At 36.8% G+C, this 20,660-nt stretch overlaps 1 protein-coding gene across 1 annotated transcript in view; it reads left to right on the forward strand.

The window, feature by feature from the left end:
• Nucleotides 1-6,362: 6,362 nt before the first annotated feature.
• Nucleotides 6,363-20,660, forward strand: part of SV2C (synaptic vesicle glycoprotein 2C) — a 78,061-nt gene continuing 63,763 nt past the window's right edge. Inside the window, exon 1 of the mRNA XM_059836542.1 lies at nt 6,363-7,045. Within this exon, the coding sequence (XP_059692525.1) occupies nt 6,466-7,045 (580 nt within the window). The 5' untranslated portion in view covers nt 6,363-6,465. The remainder of the gene's footprint in view (nt 7,046-20,660) is intronic.

The following is a 20,660-nucleotide window of genomic DNA, read 5'->3' on the forward strand; positions in this document are numbered from 1 at the left end:
TTTACTTTCAGAGAAGACTTGTCTGCTTTCTGTACAGCAGCAAACATGACAATGGCAGATACAAGACAGAAATTGCTAGCTGGTAGTTAGTTGCTAGTTGTCCTTTTGGTAGAGGGTTGTGGTTTTTTTTATTGCTAGCATTGAGCAATGAAAACTTGCTTGTCCAACTTCTTTGTGCTGTTCCTTCATTAGTGAAATGCAGGATGATGTTTTCCACTGTGATTCTGACTACTGAAAAGTACAAAATACACTGGAAGCACTGATGTTGAAAGTGAATTTTTGGGAGAAGTAGGTATGAGAAGGGAGATAGCCCTTGGCTGCAGGGGAAATGGTTTCCTTTTGCATTTTTTTTCCTACTTTTAAGGCAGCCTTAAAAGTGCAGAGATATGTTTGAATGTGTTTGGTTAAAAAGTAGTTTTTATCAATAACGAAATTTCAACTTTCCTAAGATTTGGGTAGTCATTCAGGTAATGTGGGTAGAGTATGAAATCTCATTAACTTTTACTGATGAAACTTAGCCTACGTCATTTAGGCTGGATGATGTTTGATTCTTGTTGAAGAAGATGATGCATTCAGCTTTTGTTAACCATCACCCAACACAGATCCTGGAAATAATATATGCTTTGAGTGAATAGCAAAGTGACTGGAAGGGAGCACTCCTTCACTGAAGAAGTTCACAGGAAGCATAGCATTCAAAGAACAAATTAAAACCACAGTGTTGGAAAACCACAACGATCCCTCCTTGTCTTTAAAGAGAATGATTTTAGTGTTTGCCAGGTAGAAGCATCTAGAAGCTTGAAGTAGCCAAATAGTGATCAGATTGATTGAAAACTGACAAAAGCAATCAAAACTCTGCTATTTATGAACTGTAAGGCAGAACAACTAGGAAGCATTAGATTTCAAAAAAATCCAAAAAACCCTCTTAAAAGCTATGGACTAAGAAAATTTTCTTTGTCTATGATAATCTCTGTTAACATTTTACTGTGGGAAAGACAGCAAGACGTCTCAAAACATGTCCTATGCTTTGCTCAGTCATCTTTTCCAAGGAAAGTAAGGGAAATCTTCATTCCACTGTAGGGTCTTAACAGTTTTGTTACTGTAATTTAATTAGTAGATATGGCTATTTCAGTTTTGGAACTCAGTCTAGCCTGCTAGGGGTGCATTGAACTGAGTCTAATTCTAAGGAATTAGATGTTGTTATTACAACCAGAGAGTGGATAATATCTATTTTATCTTCAGTAATTCTCTTGCTGTCAGTATTGAACCTTTTTTGTAAGTCAAAAGAAAGCATGAAAAAGGCGCAATAAGAGAGAGTGGAGCATTGGATGAACCTTCACTCCAGACTGTGACCTTAGGTAGAACTGTGTATCAAAGAGGTTTAAAAGATTGATAAGAGTGAGCTGAATTAGACATGACTGTGTCAGCATTAGGATGGTGGTGCTCATAAAACTTACCAGCATTGTATGACCCTTCTTCAGGATATTCTTTGAAAAATATTTAGAGCATAGAAGTAAAGCATGGAGGACTAATATAGTGAAACTGTAAAGTGAAGAACGTTCCACCTACTAACTTTGTACCTATAATTTTCCACTCCACCTTTCTTGGAGAATTTGTTTTTACAATATTATTGCATTTTTATCAGAGATTATTCAGTTAAGATTTCCTGATTTTCATTGGACAGAGTTTGCAGTTTTTGTCTTAGGTTTGTGATTTCATTGTCTTATGTGGTCTGAGTTCATCATACTGTTAGGTTTCTGGTTTGTACTGCTTAAAGGAGAGCTTTTGCAGATCCTGGTTTCATTGTTTATATATCCAGATATAAGTGGGGAAGAATCAGGCCTGTGATAAAAAGCACTATGAGGAAAGAATTATTAGAGTTATTTGGTTTTGGTGATAATGTGAAGGCTCTAAGGGGCAGTCAAAGGTAGTATTTTTTGTTAAAGGCAGATGTCCTCATACATTTTGCTTTCAGGCAAATATATTCTTTTTTCTGAAAAAGTTATGAAATTTCAAGTAAAAACAAGCTAAAACCAATTCTGCTTCTTTGTTCTAATTAGTTAAACAGTTTAATAGTTTTATTCTAATTAGTTAAATAGTTTAAGAAGAACTGGGCAGGTAGAACATATGGTGCAGAAACAGTTTAATGCTGCTGGTTTAATGAGGAAGGAAAGTAATAAAATGGGGAAAAAGACATTGCAATGTACCATGAAGACCCTGATACTGCTGAGCTCAGTATCATTGGTGTGTACCAGGTAAATGAATTCCCATGCTCATCTTGCCTACGTGTGTTGTGTCCACAGAGAGGATGCAGTGGCAAGTGCTGGTACAGGACCACTAGAGAAAATACCATCCAAGCAGGGAGAGTGTTGGGGACAGCCACTGGTGGTGGCACTGCAGCCTTGCAGTATTTTACGCAGTTCTGTCTACTGCAGCTTGAGCTAGAAGAGTGCAGCCTGGGGATGTGATTCTCACCATGAGAGAAAGAAAATTTGCTTAAAATACAGAAATATAGCTTTTAATCTGCTAGCATTACCCAAAATGAATCTGCTTCACACCAGCTTTGATGCCAGCTCTTGTCTATTTTAAATAACTTAATAACTCTATAAATAAGTACCCTTTATTGAGGAATCTAATTCTTTATTAGATCATGCTGAAGTAAATACTACCCTGGAAAAATAAACAGAAGGCTTTGCACATGAAGAGATGAGGAAGTTTGCAGGTATCCTGGTGACTTCAAGCATGGGTTGTTTTATTTTCTTAATTACTGAGAACACTTGCAAGACAATAGCATCTTCTGTTTGTGAATTAATAGTTCAGGTGCCCCATTTAACCTGAGATATAAAATAATTTGACAAGGTAATAAAATTGGAAATAGTTATGATCTATGAAATGCACATTTGAGTGTGACTTCCATATCTGTTCTGAAGACTTTACTATCCGATATACATATAGTTAATACCACTTTTTGGAATACCCAGTGAGTCTTCTCACAGCCTATGCTAAGCAAAGATCTAAGTGTTTGTGGGAGTGAGTTTTCTGATTTGTCATAGATTTATATCTTTATGGGATCTCACTGATTTAGTTTGTAATTTCCAAACTTTATTTCAGATGTAGCACAATCTATACAGAATGCTAAGTATACTGAAATCTGTGAATGTAAAGTAATGGAAAATAAGAAATATTAGAGCAAAAGAATGCTTTGATTTTTATTTTGTATGTGCATCTTCAAGTGTTTTTACAAAATGCTTTTTGTAGGTGTTTCCTGAAGGAGCATTCTCTTTCTGGCAGAAACACTAGTTTCCTGGGATTTTCTTTTTTTTTTTTTTTTTTTTTTTTTTTTTTTAGTTGAAGGAGCTGAATAAGAATATGGTGTTTACTTTAGTGAAAGTCAGCAAACATGTTGGCTGAATTGGCTGGTACAGAAAAGAATGTATAGCTAGACTATCATCTCTGCTTTTGCTGCTTTATGCTACTCAGGTAGTCATTAATCCTTACCCTTTCAGACTTTCGAGTTACTTACTTGTAGTAATCAGTCCCACATAATTGAAAGGGTGGGAAGCTATCATGCATGGGCTGTAAATTATTCCTCTTTGTACTTATCACCTTAAGACATGGATTTCAATTCATTGAGAAAGCAAAGCTGTTTTAAAAAACAGTGTTCAGATTAGACATTTTGCTTGGAAACTTCAAGAGAGACATTTCTGATTTCTGCCCAGACAGAAATTTTGCTCTCTCTGACTGAATGTTTTTGGATGACAGGATTATCTTTCTTTTTGTGAGTATGAGCAGGTGAAATTCCTTGTTGATGTACCTGGTTTATCACAAACTGCAGAGTAAGCTCAGTTACTTTTGCAAATTTGATTTTTTTGAGTCTGTCGAACTTCTGGGGTAGGTGTACTACAGTATTGTAAAGCATGGTTTTACCAGTGTTGGCTCTTACACTCTTTGTTCATTTGGTATTCCTAAACTCCTGCTTTCTTCAAGATATATGTATACGTATATATATACATACACACACACACACGCATACATATATATATACATATATATACACACACATATATATATATATATATACACACACACACACATATATGCACCCTGTAGTAATAGGGAATTTGACAACTGAAAACCCTTACTGGACAAACAAAAAAGAAACAAATATCAGTTAAAGAATTAGAGGAATTCAGAGTTTATGTTGCATGGACACTGTAAAATTATCTAAAATCTAGGAATACGCTGTACTCATTAAGCCTCTGAAAAGTACCTGATAGGATTTCATGGAGTTCTTGAAAGTATTTGTAGAAGGCTTCAGCAGATCCATGAATGTTTTGATGCATGTTCATGAACAGCTAGTAGATACTTCTAGCTAGAAAGATAACTTCTACTGAGTACCTTGAAAACTGAAAAGCTGTAATTAGAGAAACTGCCTTGGCATAAAAGATTCAGCAGGATGACCTACTTAAAAGGATCATCATGTACCTAAAGTCAGGCTACAGTTTGAAGTCATAAATATTACATCAGAACTTTTTTAACGCTGCATTTCTCTTCCAGTAAATGCTTCAGTTCCCATTAATAGCTGAATAGTGCCATCACATCTGATTTTTTTGAGAAATAGTCAAAGTGCATGAAATTAATCCAGAGGAAGATACTAAAAATAAAGAAATTTTTTTACTGTAGGTGAATTTCTATTATTAAAAAGCTAGGGAAATATATTTTTAGCTTCTAAAGTCATGTCTATGTGATTGTAGGCTTTGTTTTCTTGTATCAGAGCTACATCACATCCTTTAGTTTATCTAATGCAGTCTGTAGTTTTTCCTATCCCTCAAAACACTATGGGTCCTAAAACTCATGTCTGGAGAATACTTCTGGAGAGAGTATATGCAATAGAACGAAAAAAGGACAACTTCTTAAAGCCATTTCTTGGTCATCTCCCATAAAGCTCTTAGGGCAGTTCACACTGCTTTAGAAAGGGCAACAAGATTAGCTTCAGAAATTTCCATCTATTTTTACTCCTGCATCATATCTCACTGCCTCCTTAGTTGCATTACTGCCATTTTTCTGAGGTAATGCTGGAAAATAGATCATTAAAATGATCATGGTTAAAAATAACCTTTTCCCCAAGCTGGAAGCAGGCCAGGTTTTCTTAGAAGCACTGCTAAAAATCTGTAGCCTGCTTTCTCCCAGAGGGGAGGCTTCTACAATCTGTTGCAGTGTTCAGATTCCCACACGTGTGCATACACAAACACACACACACACACACGCTCCCTTGACATGAGTAATGGTGCCATTTTGTAACTGATTTTAGCTGGTCTGACTACAGACTCTTGCCAAAAAATGATCCTGCATTTCTTCCTTCTATATGCTTGCATGCTGCTGTCATTTCTTTCTCCCAGCCCTCGTGATAGTGCAGATGTTGGTGAGCAAATTGTCTTGTAGATATGCCTGAAAACTGCACAGAAAAGAAGGGGATGGTTAGTCTTCAGTCTAATAAGCAAACTACTCTTGACTCGTTGTGTCTGCATTTGGGGCTGCACAAGATGGAAAGATACAGCAGGGGAGCAGGGAGGAGAACTGGGGAAAATGTCTTGGTGCTTTCATGCAGTTTGGTTAGTGGGAGCTCATGCTGGACTAACACACTGGGAGACGCATTAGCAGGTAATACACAGTTGCTCCCCTCTGTCCCTACTGTGAGTATAGATAGCGAAGAAGGGAATGTGCCTGTCCATGACTTAGGTATTGGGAATCTCCAAAGTGTGAAAGTGCCACCACTTCTGCCCACACAGCTCCCCACACTGAATTTTTTAGGGTGGCATTTCATATTGCTAAGACTTGGTGTGGATGCGCTGTGAATGCACTGGCCAAATTCAGTCAGCTTTGAGACACTGGTACAGACTGGAGGAATACAAAGTTTCTACAGGATTTGTGTTAAATAGAAGGCTAGAGAGATATTTCATGGTAACTCACTGAGAGAAAGATTAGTGTTTGTAGCCCTTTCCTACAAAACTGGGAGTTCAAATGGGAAAGGTTATTGCAAAGAGAGTTATGATGTATGATGCATGGAATTGCTTGGTTTCTTTCAGAATAAAACCTGATATCTGAGACTAGAGAGTAAAAATTGAATTTTGAAGATTCTCTGATAGAGATATGGAATTTATCTTTTGCATATTTTCCTTGTAACCTGTGATATTTATATCTCTGAAGAAAATGTAGGCTTTTTTATTCAAAGCCCTCTATGCTAATGTCCAGTGCTTAAATCAAGATTGGGATGATTCTGTATCAGTGTGAAGAGGCATCTAAAAGTAGAGAAGTATAAGCTTTTTTTCTCTTATATTTTACAGGTTGAATATTACAGCTTCACTTGTACCTGCGCTTTTTCCACTGATGTCCAACACTCAATAGACATTCCAAACACCATTTGGCAGGTGCCTTTGCAGCCTGACAGCAGTTCTTCTTTGATACAGGATGGAGGACACCTACAAAGACAGGACTTCACTAGTGAAAGGGGCCAAAGATATTGCTAAGGAGGTGAAGAGGCAAGCAGTGAAAAAAGTAAATAAAGCAGTTGACAAAGCCCAGGATGGCTACACACAGAGGTCCTACAGTCGATTCCAGGATGAGGAAGATGATGATGATTACTATAGCCAAGGAGGAAATTATGGTGTAGAAGCTAATGATGATGAAGGATCAAGTGAAGCAACTGAAGGACATGATGAAGACGATGAAATTTATGAAGGGGAGTATCAGGGAATCCCCAGCATGGGGCAGGGCAAGGATGACAGGGTGGCCTTAGGTCAGTCTATGCGTGATGAATACAAAGATCGCCATGAACTGGAAACAGAGAGGAAAGCTGATGAAGAAGAGCTAGCACAGCAATATGAATTGATAATACAAGAATGTGGCCATGGTCGTTTCCAGTGGGCCCTCTTCTTTGTGCTAGGAATGGCCCTAATGGCTGATGGGGTTGAAGTGTTTGTGGTTGGATTTGTGTTGCCCAGTGCTGAAACAGATATGTGTATACCCAATTCTGGATCAGGATGGCTTGGTAAGTAAAGTCTTCATTCTGTCTTTTTGCTATTAAAATATATGCTTACAGTAAGACTAAATATGTATTTGTCAACAGAAAAGCTTCTATAAAAAGAGGTTTGTCTTTAATATAAATACAATTATTTCAATTAAAATTAATTGTATGTATTAAGAATTTAATTGATATTGTAGTTTTATTTTTAGATTATTGTTTTCTTTGTCAGTCAGTAAATAAATCACTAAAGAGAAAGATCACACTGTAAAACTTAATAAGGAGAGGGACAAATTTTGTTCTCATATACAGGAGCAGATGTCCAAATGAACTAATCTAAAAAAGAGTAAAGCCACAAACCAGCCCACAGACAGAGAACTGGAGTCCTGTTGAAATTGTATAGGTGTAATAAAGAGGAGATGATACAACTGTGTGGCAACATTTTCACACATGAACCTTTGGTGTGTGAGGTGAAATTAAATCTATAAAATGAAAAAAATTCCAGTGAAAAGGTTATCTATTATAGCCTTTCCCTCTTTCAGGTTTAGGCCTTTTATGCCAATGATTGTTCTCTAGCCATCCAAATGGAATACTGTTTCCATAGGGTCGGGGTGACAGAAGAATGAAGGTGTGCCTAAGGTGTGCTGTTTGTGTCCATTCAGTGGATAGGCTGTGTCCCACCCCCTTGCCTGCTCCCTCCTGTGGTGTGGAAAACATGCAGTCTGAGCCAGCTTTGTGTGGCTTGGTGAGAGCAGCAGTGCTGCCATCAGGTCCCTGCTGTGTTCCCTGGACATGCCTGGGCACAGAAGGTAAAACAAGGCTCTCATGGGGCAAGGCTGGAGAAAAGTTGTAGAAATGGTTCCCCAAGGAAAAGGGGAGATAAGAGCCTGGGCAACTGGGACAAAGCAGGAAATGAAACCTATATGTGTAGATAAGTGACTTGGGCCTGAAGACTGGAGAAAAGGAGGACTTACAAGACATTGAAAAGCCTTTGTTTCGTAGCAGATGTTCTGCTTGCCCCCTCCATCTTTGCAGCACATGTTTATGTTGCAACAGATCTCATTTTAGCCTTGCCCAGTTTCCTGACATACTGGTACCAGCACTTTGGCTCTGTGGGTTTCAATACTGTGGACTGCAGCCTCCCACAGTTGCATCTCTAAGCTTCCCTCCAGGTGACAGGAGCTTAAGTGGAAACAGGTGAGGAGTTCTCAGATAACCGTGTCCTTTGCAATATTCTTTGCTATTTGATCATTTGTTTTTAGGACTACTTTGCCTATAGTGCAGTGATTATACTTCAAATGGAGGGAAATAAATTATTGCAATTTTAAAGAGGCTGAATGCATATAGTCTGTTTTGTATTGCTTGTTTTACATTAAATGCCAACATTGTATGTGTCATGCTTGGACCTGTGAGCTTTCAAGTCTGCTTCTTAAAGAAGGATGAGAAACAAAGACAATGCAAACCTGTATCACTAGATAAATGAGTCAGTAGGAAATGCTCAATTTGCTCTTTTAACATGATTTTTTTCATCCAATCCTTGGCAGTTGACAATATCTTTAAGATCTACACCTCAATTTTTATAATTTTTATGATTTTTATGTTGCTAGAACAAAAATTATTTTTCTCACCCCCATTTTTTAGTTACTGATAAACATGCTTGTTTTACCACATTCACCCTGCTCAACAAATGAAAGAGTCCAAGTTGTCTTTGTTCTCCAGGGCAATAAAACATGAGGGTAACCCCCAAATCTCCAATTAATTCATATTACATTGTATTTTCTATAAATGGTATTCTTTCTAAACAACTGCATTAGATGTTATCGAGGTGTTTGGAATTGGGAGTGGGGAGTATTGTCCCCACAGCAGTAGGGGCCAAGAGTATTCACATCCACCTGTTGGGGTCTGACCCATGTCAAGAAGGTGACCCTGCCACTAGAGTTCTTATGATGCTGTCTTGAGATGTACTGGAATAAGTCTGTAAGTGTTTAACTAAATTCAGTACAGAAGCTGTTAAATACATCTTAGTTACAACTATGTGTGTGTGTGTGTGTGTGTGTGTGTGTGTGTGTGTGTGTGTGTATAAATGATGCTTGTTGACAAAATTAAGGTAACAGCTCTGGAAAACTCAGCTGTGCAAGCAATGTATTCTCATGTCTAAAATATAGAAATCATAATATATCTTCCTACTGCAATACTATAAAGTTAGCCTCTCTGTTGTGGTAATAACAAATAATTGTGTACTAAAAGATTAACATACAAAAGCCAGAAAGAACAGCGATAAGCAATTTCTTTCCCAGTGTGTATTGAGGGCATTGCAACACGTGACTGTTTTTGCAATAATTTCACCAAAAATGTATTTCTTGCCCATTGTTACTAAAAATTTATCATAAGCTGCAAGTCATCAGTACACCAAAGTACATATGGCTTGTAAACAGAGTAGATATACTGCTTGCAGACAGCATGAGCTTAATTCCACTGATACAAAATATTCGTTGTACCAGTGAATGCTTAGTGAAAGCTTTTTATGTTGTCATAACTGAGCCCTCACAAACATGCATTTCAATTACTTTGCACTTGTGATTTCACCTTATAATCACATCCTAACTGGGGTCTTTCAGACAGGCATAATTTTTTTCCCCATGATTAGAATTCCGTAATCCAGGAGATTCTGATATTGTTAGAATATTAAAGTCGCAGGACTAATGTTAAGAGTTATAAGGTAAAATCAGTACACTTATACAGTATTTATTTTTCAGGCAATTTTCTAGACTGTCAAAAGACACACTAAGAGCATAAGAGCTAAAGAGTAAAACTAAAGAGTAAAAACTAATTTCTCATATATCACGCCAAGAGAGTTTACTAGGGAACTTGAGCTAATTAAAAACATGTGACAATATTTATTGACCCTCCCTGTTCTGTCTTTTATTTTTCAAAAATTCACTTTCACAAGGACAATTTCCCAAACTCCTTCCATATTGATCCTTGTATGAGCTTGAGATCACTGTTTATTGATCACCAGCTGTCTCAGAGCCTATAAAGTCACATAACAAATGTGCTGGTGCCATGAACTAGCCTCAAGTTTTCTTTTGAGTTCAATAATAAACCAATACTTTTTCATCTCAAGTAAGTGGTTTTCTAAAGAAAATGGCAGTTGACTGGCTTTAATTATTCAACATTATAGTGGCATGTCACAAAGCATGAGAGAAAGGTGTCCCTGATGTATCTATAACTTGGCTGTACTTGCTAGCTCCTGCATTTAAGTGGATTCACACTGGCCTGTTGGGCTCTGGCACCAATGGTAAAAGACTGTACCTTTGTGAGACAGGCTTGTGAGACAGGTTGTAGGCTCAGGCCTAAAGATGTTATTTTAACACTTTTCCTGCTTGCATCTTGTCTCTTTGGTTTTATCAGTCAGAAACAGACTGATCTTAGGTTAATTCTCTGGACTCTGATTTGGGTATATTTTTCTACCCAATTTTTCTCTGTCTTTGTATTCAGATTGGTCTTTGCATTCAGATTGTTCTTAAGTTTTATTGTGGGAGGTTTTTTTGTTTGTTTGGGGTTTTGTTATTGTTGTGGGTTTTTTTTTGGTTTTTCTGGTTTTGGTTTTTTTTTTTTGGTTGTTGCTGGTTTTGTTTTGTTTTAATATAAAATTTTTATTATGGCCTTTTCTTTGCACAGCATCTCTGTATCTGAAATACTGAAACATTGCTTTTCCTAAGCTGGACAAAGCTAGTCTTTTCCAGCTATATCTGTTCAGGCTGCCATGCTCCTTCTGACCATCCCATCACTGGTTCTCTGTGGGACCTGTAAGTGCTGACCCTTGTGTGCAGGACCCTTGACAGCTGCACTGCTGTCACCGTTGTTGGCAGCACATACAGGCTGCCTCCTGCTCAGCTGGTCATGAGGCCACTCCTCACAGCATCAGTTGGCACCTTCTCCAGACAGTCACTTCCATTCTTTTTTTGTACTTTTCATGGAATTGTAGAATAGTTTGAGTTGGAAGGGATCTTTAAAATGTCATGCAATCCAAACCCCCTGTAATATGCAGGGACAGCTTTAACTCAGTCAGGTTGCTCGGGGGCCTGTCCACCTCAATAGTAGAAAAAATCTCAACATCTCAGGATTTAATGATTATTTTTAAATTTTTTATTTTTTGCATATGTACCATTAGGCACTCATTCACTGACATCTTTTACAGAGGCCAATTTCTTCTCAGTGACTTCTAATAGTCTCCCTGGTTTTGAATTCTTATATGATCCTCTGTAGGAAATTCAGACAGAATCATCTCTGGAGGGTGAATAGTCTTCGACACCGTTCTGTCTTACGGCTGTGTTAACCTATGTGTTAGTCAAGACTTTGATACAGATTCAGAGACAGCACAGTAATAAACTTAGAAATAATTTTTAAATGTAAAAGACATTCCTAGCCTACAGACATTTTCTTCCTTCTAAAAAACACAAGCATTGTGGTAAATCACTGGACTGATAATGCAGTAACTGGGAATATGAGCAGCAACAAACAACTTACTTTGGAAATAAAATTATTTTCTGAAACCCCACATTTAGTGTTATACAATACCTTGACCTAAAGGGTTTTTTCTGTTATTTTCTGAATTTAATAATCAAATTTTGTGTAGCACTTGTAGAAAGAAGACTATAACTGACATAACTTGATCTTTTGGGCAAAAGTAGTTGTCAGTCTGGGACAACAGCCTACCAATTCGGCATAGATTACTAACTTTCATATTAGCTGTTTTAGTAACAATGCTTCCCACACCTATTCTGTCTTAAAACCTACCAAACATAACCAGCATAATTTTAATCCACACAGTTCTTCCTCTTTTCATGAGAAGATGTGCTCTCCAGAGGTTTGGTAGCTAATGTAATGTGCTTATGAGCTCTGCTAAGAATACCAAATGATCTCTGAATTTTTCCACTTCTTAGTTTAAAGAAGTACTGGCTTGCCAGATCCTTGCTACTTAATTTGATTCTGGTTTTGCAATGATCATTTTCAACAACTTTGTATTCAACAAATACTTTCCTTCAAACTTATCAATGATGAATACAAGTCCTTCCATTGGGACAGAATAACCCAAGACAGAATAACCCAGAATAACCCTTCTACCTTCACTGGTAGAAGCTAGTCACTAAAATGCTGGGTAGCAAACAGCTCTGCAGAAGGATCTGTGGTTTTTAGTAGGAAGCAAGCTGACATAGGACAGCAATGCCCTGCAGCTGCTTTGGCAAAAGTGACCAGTAAGCAGAGGGGAGGGATTATTTTCTGTTCTCAACACAGTAAGCCTGCATGTTGGATTCTCTGTCCTGTTGTGGAGCCACCTGAAAAGGAGAAATTAACAAATGCAGGCAAATTTAGTAGAGGACCAGTAATGTGACAGGAGAAGTGGAATACACAGCATACAAGAAGCAAAAGGACCCGGTGTTTTTTAGCAGGGGTGAAAGAGGTCAGGTGAATCTGTCTGTATTATTTGGCAACAAAATTGAGAGAAACTACTGTGAAGGTGGATTAAAATTTTTCTCAGAGGAGCACAAAGATCAGAAGTTGAAATTGGAGATATCTGGTACAAGAAAGAAAGTTGAGAGTGAGGTGGTCAACCACTGGGAATGTTGCATAGAGAAGCTATGGGAGATTTTCAGAAGTTGACTGAAGGTCTGAAGCAAAGTTATCTTGCTCTGAAGACAGCCATGCTTTTAGCAGAGGTCACAATAAAGCTCTTCAAAAGTCCCTCCCAACCAAAATTTTTCTGATTAGTTGTCTGCAAATGTATGATACTTCTACCTACCTATGACTAAAATACAAACGGCAGCTGTTGCACTTCAATAAGCTTTTAAAGGAAAGGAGGGTTAGAACTCATGGATTGTACATAGACTTGCTATTTCAAACACACACTAGGGTCTAAATCAATTTAGGCAAAATCATATAGCTTGAATTACTTGTTCTTCTCCTGAGATCTGACAGAAACCTGGAAGCACACGACAAAATGGTGGTGAATAAAGGGCTGCACAAACTGAGTTTGATGGGAGTATTTTGTAAATATTCATGTATCTACACGCCTAGTGGGATTATTTGCTGGTTAAGAGCTTTGAATTTTAATAGATTGTCACAAAACTATCCTTACACCACAGTAAGACTACTGCTGAGGTAAGTAGTTATCTGTGTATAACATTGCTGTCTTGTTTTGTTGAATATGAGTATACATCATTAGAGATGGATGAGATTCTTCCATGTTACTGCATAAAATACAGTGGGAGAAGGGGAGTTTCTTAAAGTTATATTCCATTTATTAGTATGGTATTGCCTTTGTTATGACACATTACGCCACAAATGACGTAAAATAAAGGAAACACTGTTTCTCTTTTTTTTACTATGTTATGTTGATGTACTCTTAGACAATACTCTTAGTACTACTTAGATGTACTCTTAGAGATTTGAAATTTGTATCAATTTCAAAGTATGAATTTTATTCAAGAGAGCACAGATATCAAAAAAGTTAGGTCCTTAAATATGATCTGGTATATACACAATAAAAGCATATAGATAAAGACTTTTTACTGGAGCCATATCAGACATTTGCTTGTGATGAATCTCACTGAAATAACAGTGAGAGTCTGTTGCACTTACTGTTAATAGTAGTAATAAATCTTTAGCAGCAATGGAAATATTTAGAAATAGAGCTGCAGTCATTGAAATACATTCTAAATATTCCAGGACAAGGTGAAAATTGGTCTGTAGGATTAATGTCTTACTCCTTCAGAAGGAGATGCCAGAAATTCAAAAGCCATCATGCATGCTGTTCACCTTTGGTACAGTTCAGCTCCCTTGCAAATGACATTATTAAAGTCCTCCTACTGTGGTGCTTTTTTCACTTCTCTTCCAAACACAGTTTTTTGAGGGAGAAAAATTAAGAGACAGATCCTTACAATTTCTAAGCTGTTACTAAATATGGACAAGTGAAAATGGTGGTTTGTCGGTTTTTTTTTTCCAAAGAGAAAAAAGGGACAGTGGAGGGAATATGCAAAATGATTTTGCTTGTTATGACCTGGACTAAACCTGTATCACATGGAACATCACAGATTGTCATGAGACAGAAACAAGGAGCACAGATTTAACCATTAATGAAACACAGTTTACTCAGTCCTCTGTGCTGGTGCAGGCTCCCACTGTGAGCAACTATCTAAGGTGGATCATGGCTGCCCTCTTTTTCTGAGGCTGTTCCCCAACCATTTTGTTGAAGCCAGTATTAAGAGGGTGAACAGATCCATTTCAGATACTTTTCCTCTTTCAGGTTGTTTCTGCATGCAGCTTTACTGCAAGGACCCATAAGGATCATTGACCCCAACACATCATCCTGCTCAGGACAGCCCCAAAAATCACACCTGAGAGGATTGTCCAAACACCTTTTGAGCCCTGTCAGACTGGTGCTGTGACCATTATTCTGGGGAGCCTCTTCCAGTGCCCAACCACCCTCTAGGGGAGGAACATTATCTTGGTCCTACCTAAACCTCCCCTGGCACAATTTCATGCCTCCTCCTCAGGTCATGTCACTTGTCACCAGAGAGGTCAGTGCCTGCTCCTCTGCTTCCCCTCATGAGGAAGATGCAGACTGCCATGAGGTCTCCCCACAGACTCCTTCAGGCTGACCTCAGCCACTGTTCATGAGGCTTTCCCTCAAGACCCTTTATCATCTCCATTGCCCTGCTTGGGACACCTTCTAGTAGTTTAATGTCTTATTTTTATACTGTGGCACCCAGAACTGCCCCCAGCACTTGAGGTGAGGCTGTCCCAGCTCAGAGCAGAGCAGGGCAATCCCCTCCCTTTCCCCGTTGGCCACGCTGTCCCTGATGCCCCCCAGGACATGGGTGGCCCTCCTGGCTGCCAGGGCACTGCTGACCATGTTCAACTTCCATATCTCTTTCCAAAACACTACTCTCCAGTTTTTAGTATCATTTATTACATAGAAAAGTGAAGTTAAATAATTATTGCTTGTATTTTTCTCCAAATCTGTCTCAGAGATTGTCTAAAGTATCTAAAATCTTTGGGCTGCTTTTTTGTTCTTGACAGGTTATTTTCTGGCTCTGCCTATCCCATCACATTTTACCATTTATGTCACACAAATTTATAGTCCTACAAAAGTGGCCAAAAGAAGGAAATGCTTCCCAAAGGAAAAGCCTGAGGGCAATGTTGATTTCACACATTTAATTTGGCTGTCGCCTTCACTTTTTCCTCCCTCTCTCAACTACCATGGGATCCTTGGTTGACAATACATCACTTCTTAAATCAATGTGTCAAATAGAGTTTTTTAGCCAAACTGAACAATTAAAAGATGATGGTGCACTCTCTTTCAAGTCTCACTTTTGTTAATTCTGCAGCAGAGTTTAGTATAATCTGCAAGCTTTCAGATTTTTTGCATAGCTTTGAATTTTGCATCTTGCATCAAATGCTAAGCTATGAAATGAAAGAGAGAATGTATGAGATCCTTGTCAAGACAAAGAAATATTTTTACAGAGAAGGTGGTAATGAACTTCCTTAAGACATGGACCAAACATTGTTTAATGGCTTGACTGTCACAGCTGAGTAAACATCTTGCTATGCATTTAATTCTTGAATTTAATCAATGAAGGGTTTTTGAACCTATCTAAGTTTGACTTGTCTTTTATCGTAGACTATCAGTTTGTTGAAGAATTGGAAGAAAATTGAATGTTATTATAGCAACCATTTGAAATAGCTTTTTATTCCAGACCTTTGGCTTGTTTAAGGGAGTGTCAGTGCTGAAAAATATGGATTTAAAGAAAGAATTTTAATCTGGTCTGGCTTCATTTTAATGCAGATGTAATTCTTTCCTAGTGATGGGTGCATCAATTCTCACTGTACATGCTTGTTTCACTTGTTTGAACTATCAGTTTATGATTGTTTCAAATGTATGGAATATTACTACTTTCATAGCTGATGCAGAATCAAAGTCATGGTTATACAATATTACACAAAAAATACTTACACAAAGGAATACATGAATATGAAATATGTATGGTTTTTTTAAATCTTCCCTTCATGCAAATGCTTTTTCAGCAAAAGCTATAATTGTAGTTAAAAATCTGTCCAGGATACTGTGATTTACTGACATTTATAATAAAGTCTCTTGTTTGCATTTAGTCTTTTTCATTTTTTCAATGCTTTGTCAGCCCTATGCAGAATGAGAAGAATTGATATAAGGGAACAATATGAATGTAAGATTTTGTAGTTTCACATGCTACTAACAGGCCACAGGAGTCTGGGAGGAGTTACTCACAGATTTATCATGTGAGCAGAACTGTGGGTAACTTAGGGAAGTTCTGTTCAAAATATGTATTTTTCTTACTAGGGAATCTCATATTTTACATTCAGATCAACTTTACTTACTACTCATGCTGCTAGATGGGCACCTCCATACTGCTAACTGAAAAATGTTATTCCCTGGCTCCACTAAACCTATGACATGTTTATACAGCATCTACCAACCTGCTTCAGCTGGAGAAAAAAAAAAAAAAAAAGAGGTTTTGATGATGCATTACATATGTTGAGTTATTCTTGCTTAACAAGTAAACTTTACCCAGGATAAATATGCAAAGTGTTTTCAAAGACTCACAGAAACCTGTTTAACAGACAGAAAGGTGTTTTTATATAGTTTTTTGAGGGGATTGCAGAAAGTTGGGAGAGCACTAAAGTAGAAAAATTAGGAAAATGGAGTAAAGTGAAACTGGCTTTACATCCACCGTGTTAAAGAAGATTTGCATTTTTGGTGATAGGCAAAAGTGGCTATTTGCAAATTTCTTTGTGTCAGTCTATCTGGACTGAAATGATTTGCTTTATACTGGTGAGAAGTGGAGCATCTTGTATCACTTTGAAGGAGTATAGATGCATAAAACCCATGTGATATGTGACTCTATTGCGCTGCATATTGCTTCTGTCTGGCGTTTGTCAGACCTGCTCATTTTCACAGAGAACAAGTATTTTCCTAATCCATTAGAATTCAGGGCAATTTTCAAGGTTGGTTCTGAAGTTGCCACTGGCAAGTCATGTTAAATGGATATTATAAACTGATAGATACAGTAATCTAAAAAAAATTCAATTTTGACCTTATAACAGTGCTTCCTGGTATTATGGTAAATACATAATTAAAAAGCCTGTTTAGCTTCACCAGCACCTGCAGGTGTATTGGCAGCACACAGGAGATTACTCTGATTCATTATTACTAATTTTGAATTGGATTATTTAATCTGTTTCATTGACTCTAAATTGGAAAGCAGAAAGAAGATGTGGGATGGAAGATTTGTTTTTCACTCTCATGCAGCTCTGTGCTAGGTGAGGGGGACTAGCCATCCTCTCAGGCAAATATGTGTATTTCAGATGCTTATTAATTTTGGTAACCTGTTTCTGAACAAGTTCAGCCTAATTCAATGTCTGTTCTGAAAGCAAAGGGTTTGGTTAGGTTTTAGGATTTTTTCTTTATTTTTCTTTGGTTATTTTTTCTGCTTTGTATTTTTATTTGTTATTTTTCTTCCCCCACCCTTCCAGTTCAATGGAATAATGATAGTAACAGCCACTGTATGGATGAAACAAAATAAAAAGAAGGTATTTTCTCCCATTTATGAGGAAAAAAGTTTACTTCTGCACTGGGATATTAAAAAAATATAGATACAGAAAATAGACTTGATGGCTGATTGAAGACATAACCAATGGTTATCTTAAATATTGAACAGAAACAACTGAAATTGTAGTTTTGTTAATTAGTTCTTAGTATCATGTGTTTTGATTTACTGCTTTGGATGAATCTGTTATTAATGTAGGTTTTTATGGTTTGAATTTTTTGTTGTAATTCAACACTAATTAAAAGTTACCAATATTCATGGGATGTGCTCTGTTTAGGGTCAGAAGCGGGACTCGTTGAATTAGAAATTAACATTCAGGCAATAAAACATGTGGCCAAAATGAAGAGTTTTGATATGAAATGAGATGATTAATGTAGATGACTGCATGGGCAATTTAAAGCTTTAGTGAAATATATCTTTTGGCTTTGAAATTTAATTAATCCTAGCTCATTGCACAGTGCTATGCTCTGTTCAAGCATACACTGCATTTATAATCATTCTGATTCTCAGGGCTGCCATGGAAGTGCATTTCAAATTGCAAAGTCATAGCAATTTCTACCATGACAGGGTCAATTCAGAGATGGACAAAGACTGCAATGAATTTAGCATCTAAATCTGAGAGCAGAAAAATCCAGAGGAACCTCCACAGTTGCAGGGGGATAAAACAGGAATTAGGGGGCCTAGAACAGCTTAACTAGGTGTGTTTTATCCAAAGCTTGTCTGTTAGGATTTTCTTGCTAGTGCCAGAGGGAATTGTTGGATCAAAGGAAAAGATAATGTGAAAATATTATGTTCAATGATAGCACCTATGGAATCTGTCAACAGCTTCATGTCATCACTTGGGATTACCTGAGCTTATGTTAATGTCTGTGCTCTATATATTGCAAATTAGTAGCTACCATCTTGTAAAATATTGTTTATATGGGAAGAAAAATACCCTGTATTTGTTGCTTTTTACAGTCCCACATTATTAAATTTGAATGCTGATTGACTATTTGTGTTAGAAGTAGCAAGGAAATAGTGCTTTAATCTTTTTTTTGTATAATGCACTGTTGATTTATCTGTCCAAGTAATATCTGTATGAAATAGCAGTGTACTGCTGTTGGCTGAAATAGTGGCTGTGGGTATCCAGTTTATAAATTATTCCAATGAAGAAATGGAGTAACTCTGATCAAATATTTATTCTGATAAATCTGTTATGGAATAAATGAAAATTGTGCTAGCATCTGGTAGAAGATAATACTTTTTTTTTTTAAGACTTAAGTTCTTGGCATGATAGCATTTTAAAAGTAGAAGTTGTGATGACAATGACCTGCTGCCTTATCAGAAAATGCAGCTGTGCAGAATATTCCTCAGCCTAGCAAGTAATCTATTACCTGTCACAATCTCTGCAGCTACTGATCTTCTTCTATTAATTTATTAATTTATCTAATTTGGATATGAAGATAAGCAGAAGCACTTTTTCCTTTTGTCATTACAGTGTTTCAATTAAAATAATATCTGAGTACACAAGAATGTGTTACTAATGAAATAATAATCCAAAACTGAGTATTACTTCATTATTAAAAAAAAAAAAAAAGTATCAGCACACCTGCTGGTGTAAATTTTAAACTTATCATAAGGTGAATGTCACTATAAGAAAAGTGATTAGCATGCAGAAACATAGAACAAGAAAATACTATGTTTTTTTCAAAATGAACAGATAATTTAAAGGTCTATACCTATATCACCTTGGTCTGCACTAAATATTTAAAATAAAACTAGTTTCATTAGCCCAAGGAGGGGAAATATGGAAGAAAAGTGCTTCATGGTGGAATTTAATTGAGCCTTATGTCACAAGCACTGCAGGTTGTAAATCTCACAACTGAGGTGCAGGAAACTAATCAAAATTAGCATATTAGGCACATAAATAAATTTTGAGGATGCCAGAGGAAAAAACTCAAACCCTATTAATAACTGAATTAAATTTGTGTGAATGATAGTTGTGCTCTCATTCATTTTTGATGGACAGTATTTCTTGTATAGGACTAGTAGAGTTTTGATCAAACATTTCCAGCAATGAGTTTTCATCTTTGTGATTTCCCTCAGGATGGATCTACTGGAGTAGATTCCTGAGACATGCAAGTTGTGTTCCTGGGGAAAAAAAATAAATGGTTTTGGTTTGTTTTGGTTCTTTGGGGGCTTCTTGTTGTTGTTGTATTATTTTTCTTTTTTTTTTTTTTTTTTTTTTTTTTGGTTGGATTGCTGCCTTTCCTTTTGCTTTATTTTGTTATCTTTATTTAATGGAGAGGATAGAATAGTTCTTACTTCTACTTTCCATCCAAGAAAAGAAATTCTTGGCTCATGTTTGACCTTTTGACCTCTGTAACAGCAAGCTGATCTGTTTGGGTAGCCATGATATCAGGTGATTTTTATTTATCGAGACAAATAAATGGTAGGTATTTGTCATTCTAGAGTTTTGGAGACATAAAATTATGCACAGTCAAATTTTGTCTTTTATTACATTCTCTCTGCTTTCTAAATATGTCAGAGGTCCTATCCACTTAGTTGCAGTTGTTTTTCAGCAATATTTGAGGCTTCGTATTGGCTTCTACATTTGTTCCCCTTTTTGTGTTGTCTGGAAAATTTGGACTTTGTTATTTTGAAAAGGAAAAAATATGGAAGAAACCACCAGTTTTGTGTTCTTTTAAATTTTTATTTATTGTTTTGTACTTTTTTGCTTGTATATTTTGTTTTGTATTTGTGAAACTTCTCTTTAGAACTGTACTGCTGTGCTACCTCACAACAATTTTTCTTTTACTAAGTCATTCATCAAATTATAACAGTCTGTCATAATATTACAAATGTGTATTTTTTAATTGTTTGTGCTACTGATAATGTTTTTTCTCTTTATCTTTAAGATCATAAACAGGTTTGCATGAAGAACTGTTGAGTTACTTCCTCTTTTCCTGTCTTTGCTGGTCAGATGACTATGATATTACTTTTCCTTGTTTATG

Source organism: Haemorhous mexicanus, chromosome Z (genome assembly GCF_027477595.1).
Source record: "Haemorhous mexicanus isolate bHaeMex1 chromosome Z, bHaeMex1.pri, whole genome shotgun sequence".
In the NCBI taxonomy this organism is placed as follows: Eukaryota; Metazoa; Chordata; class Aves; order Passeriformes; family Fringillidae; genus Haemorhous; species Haemorhous mexicanus.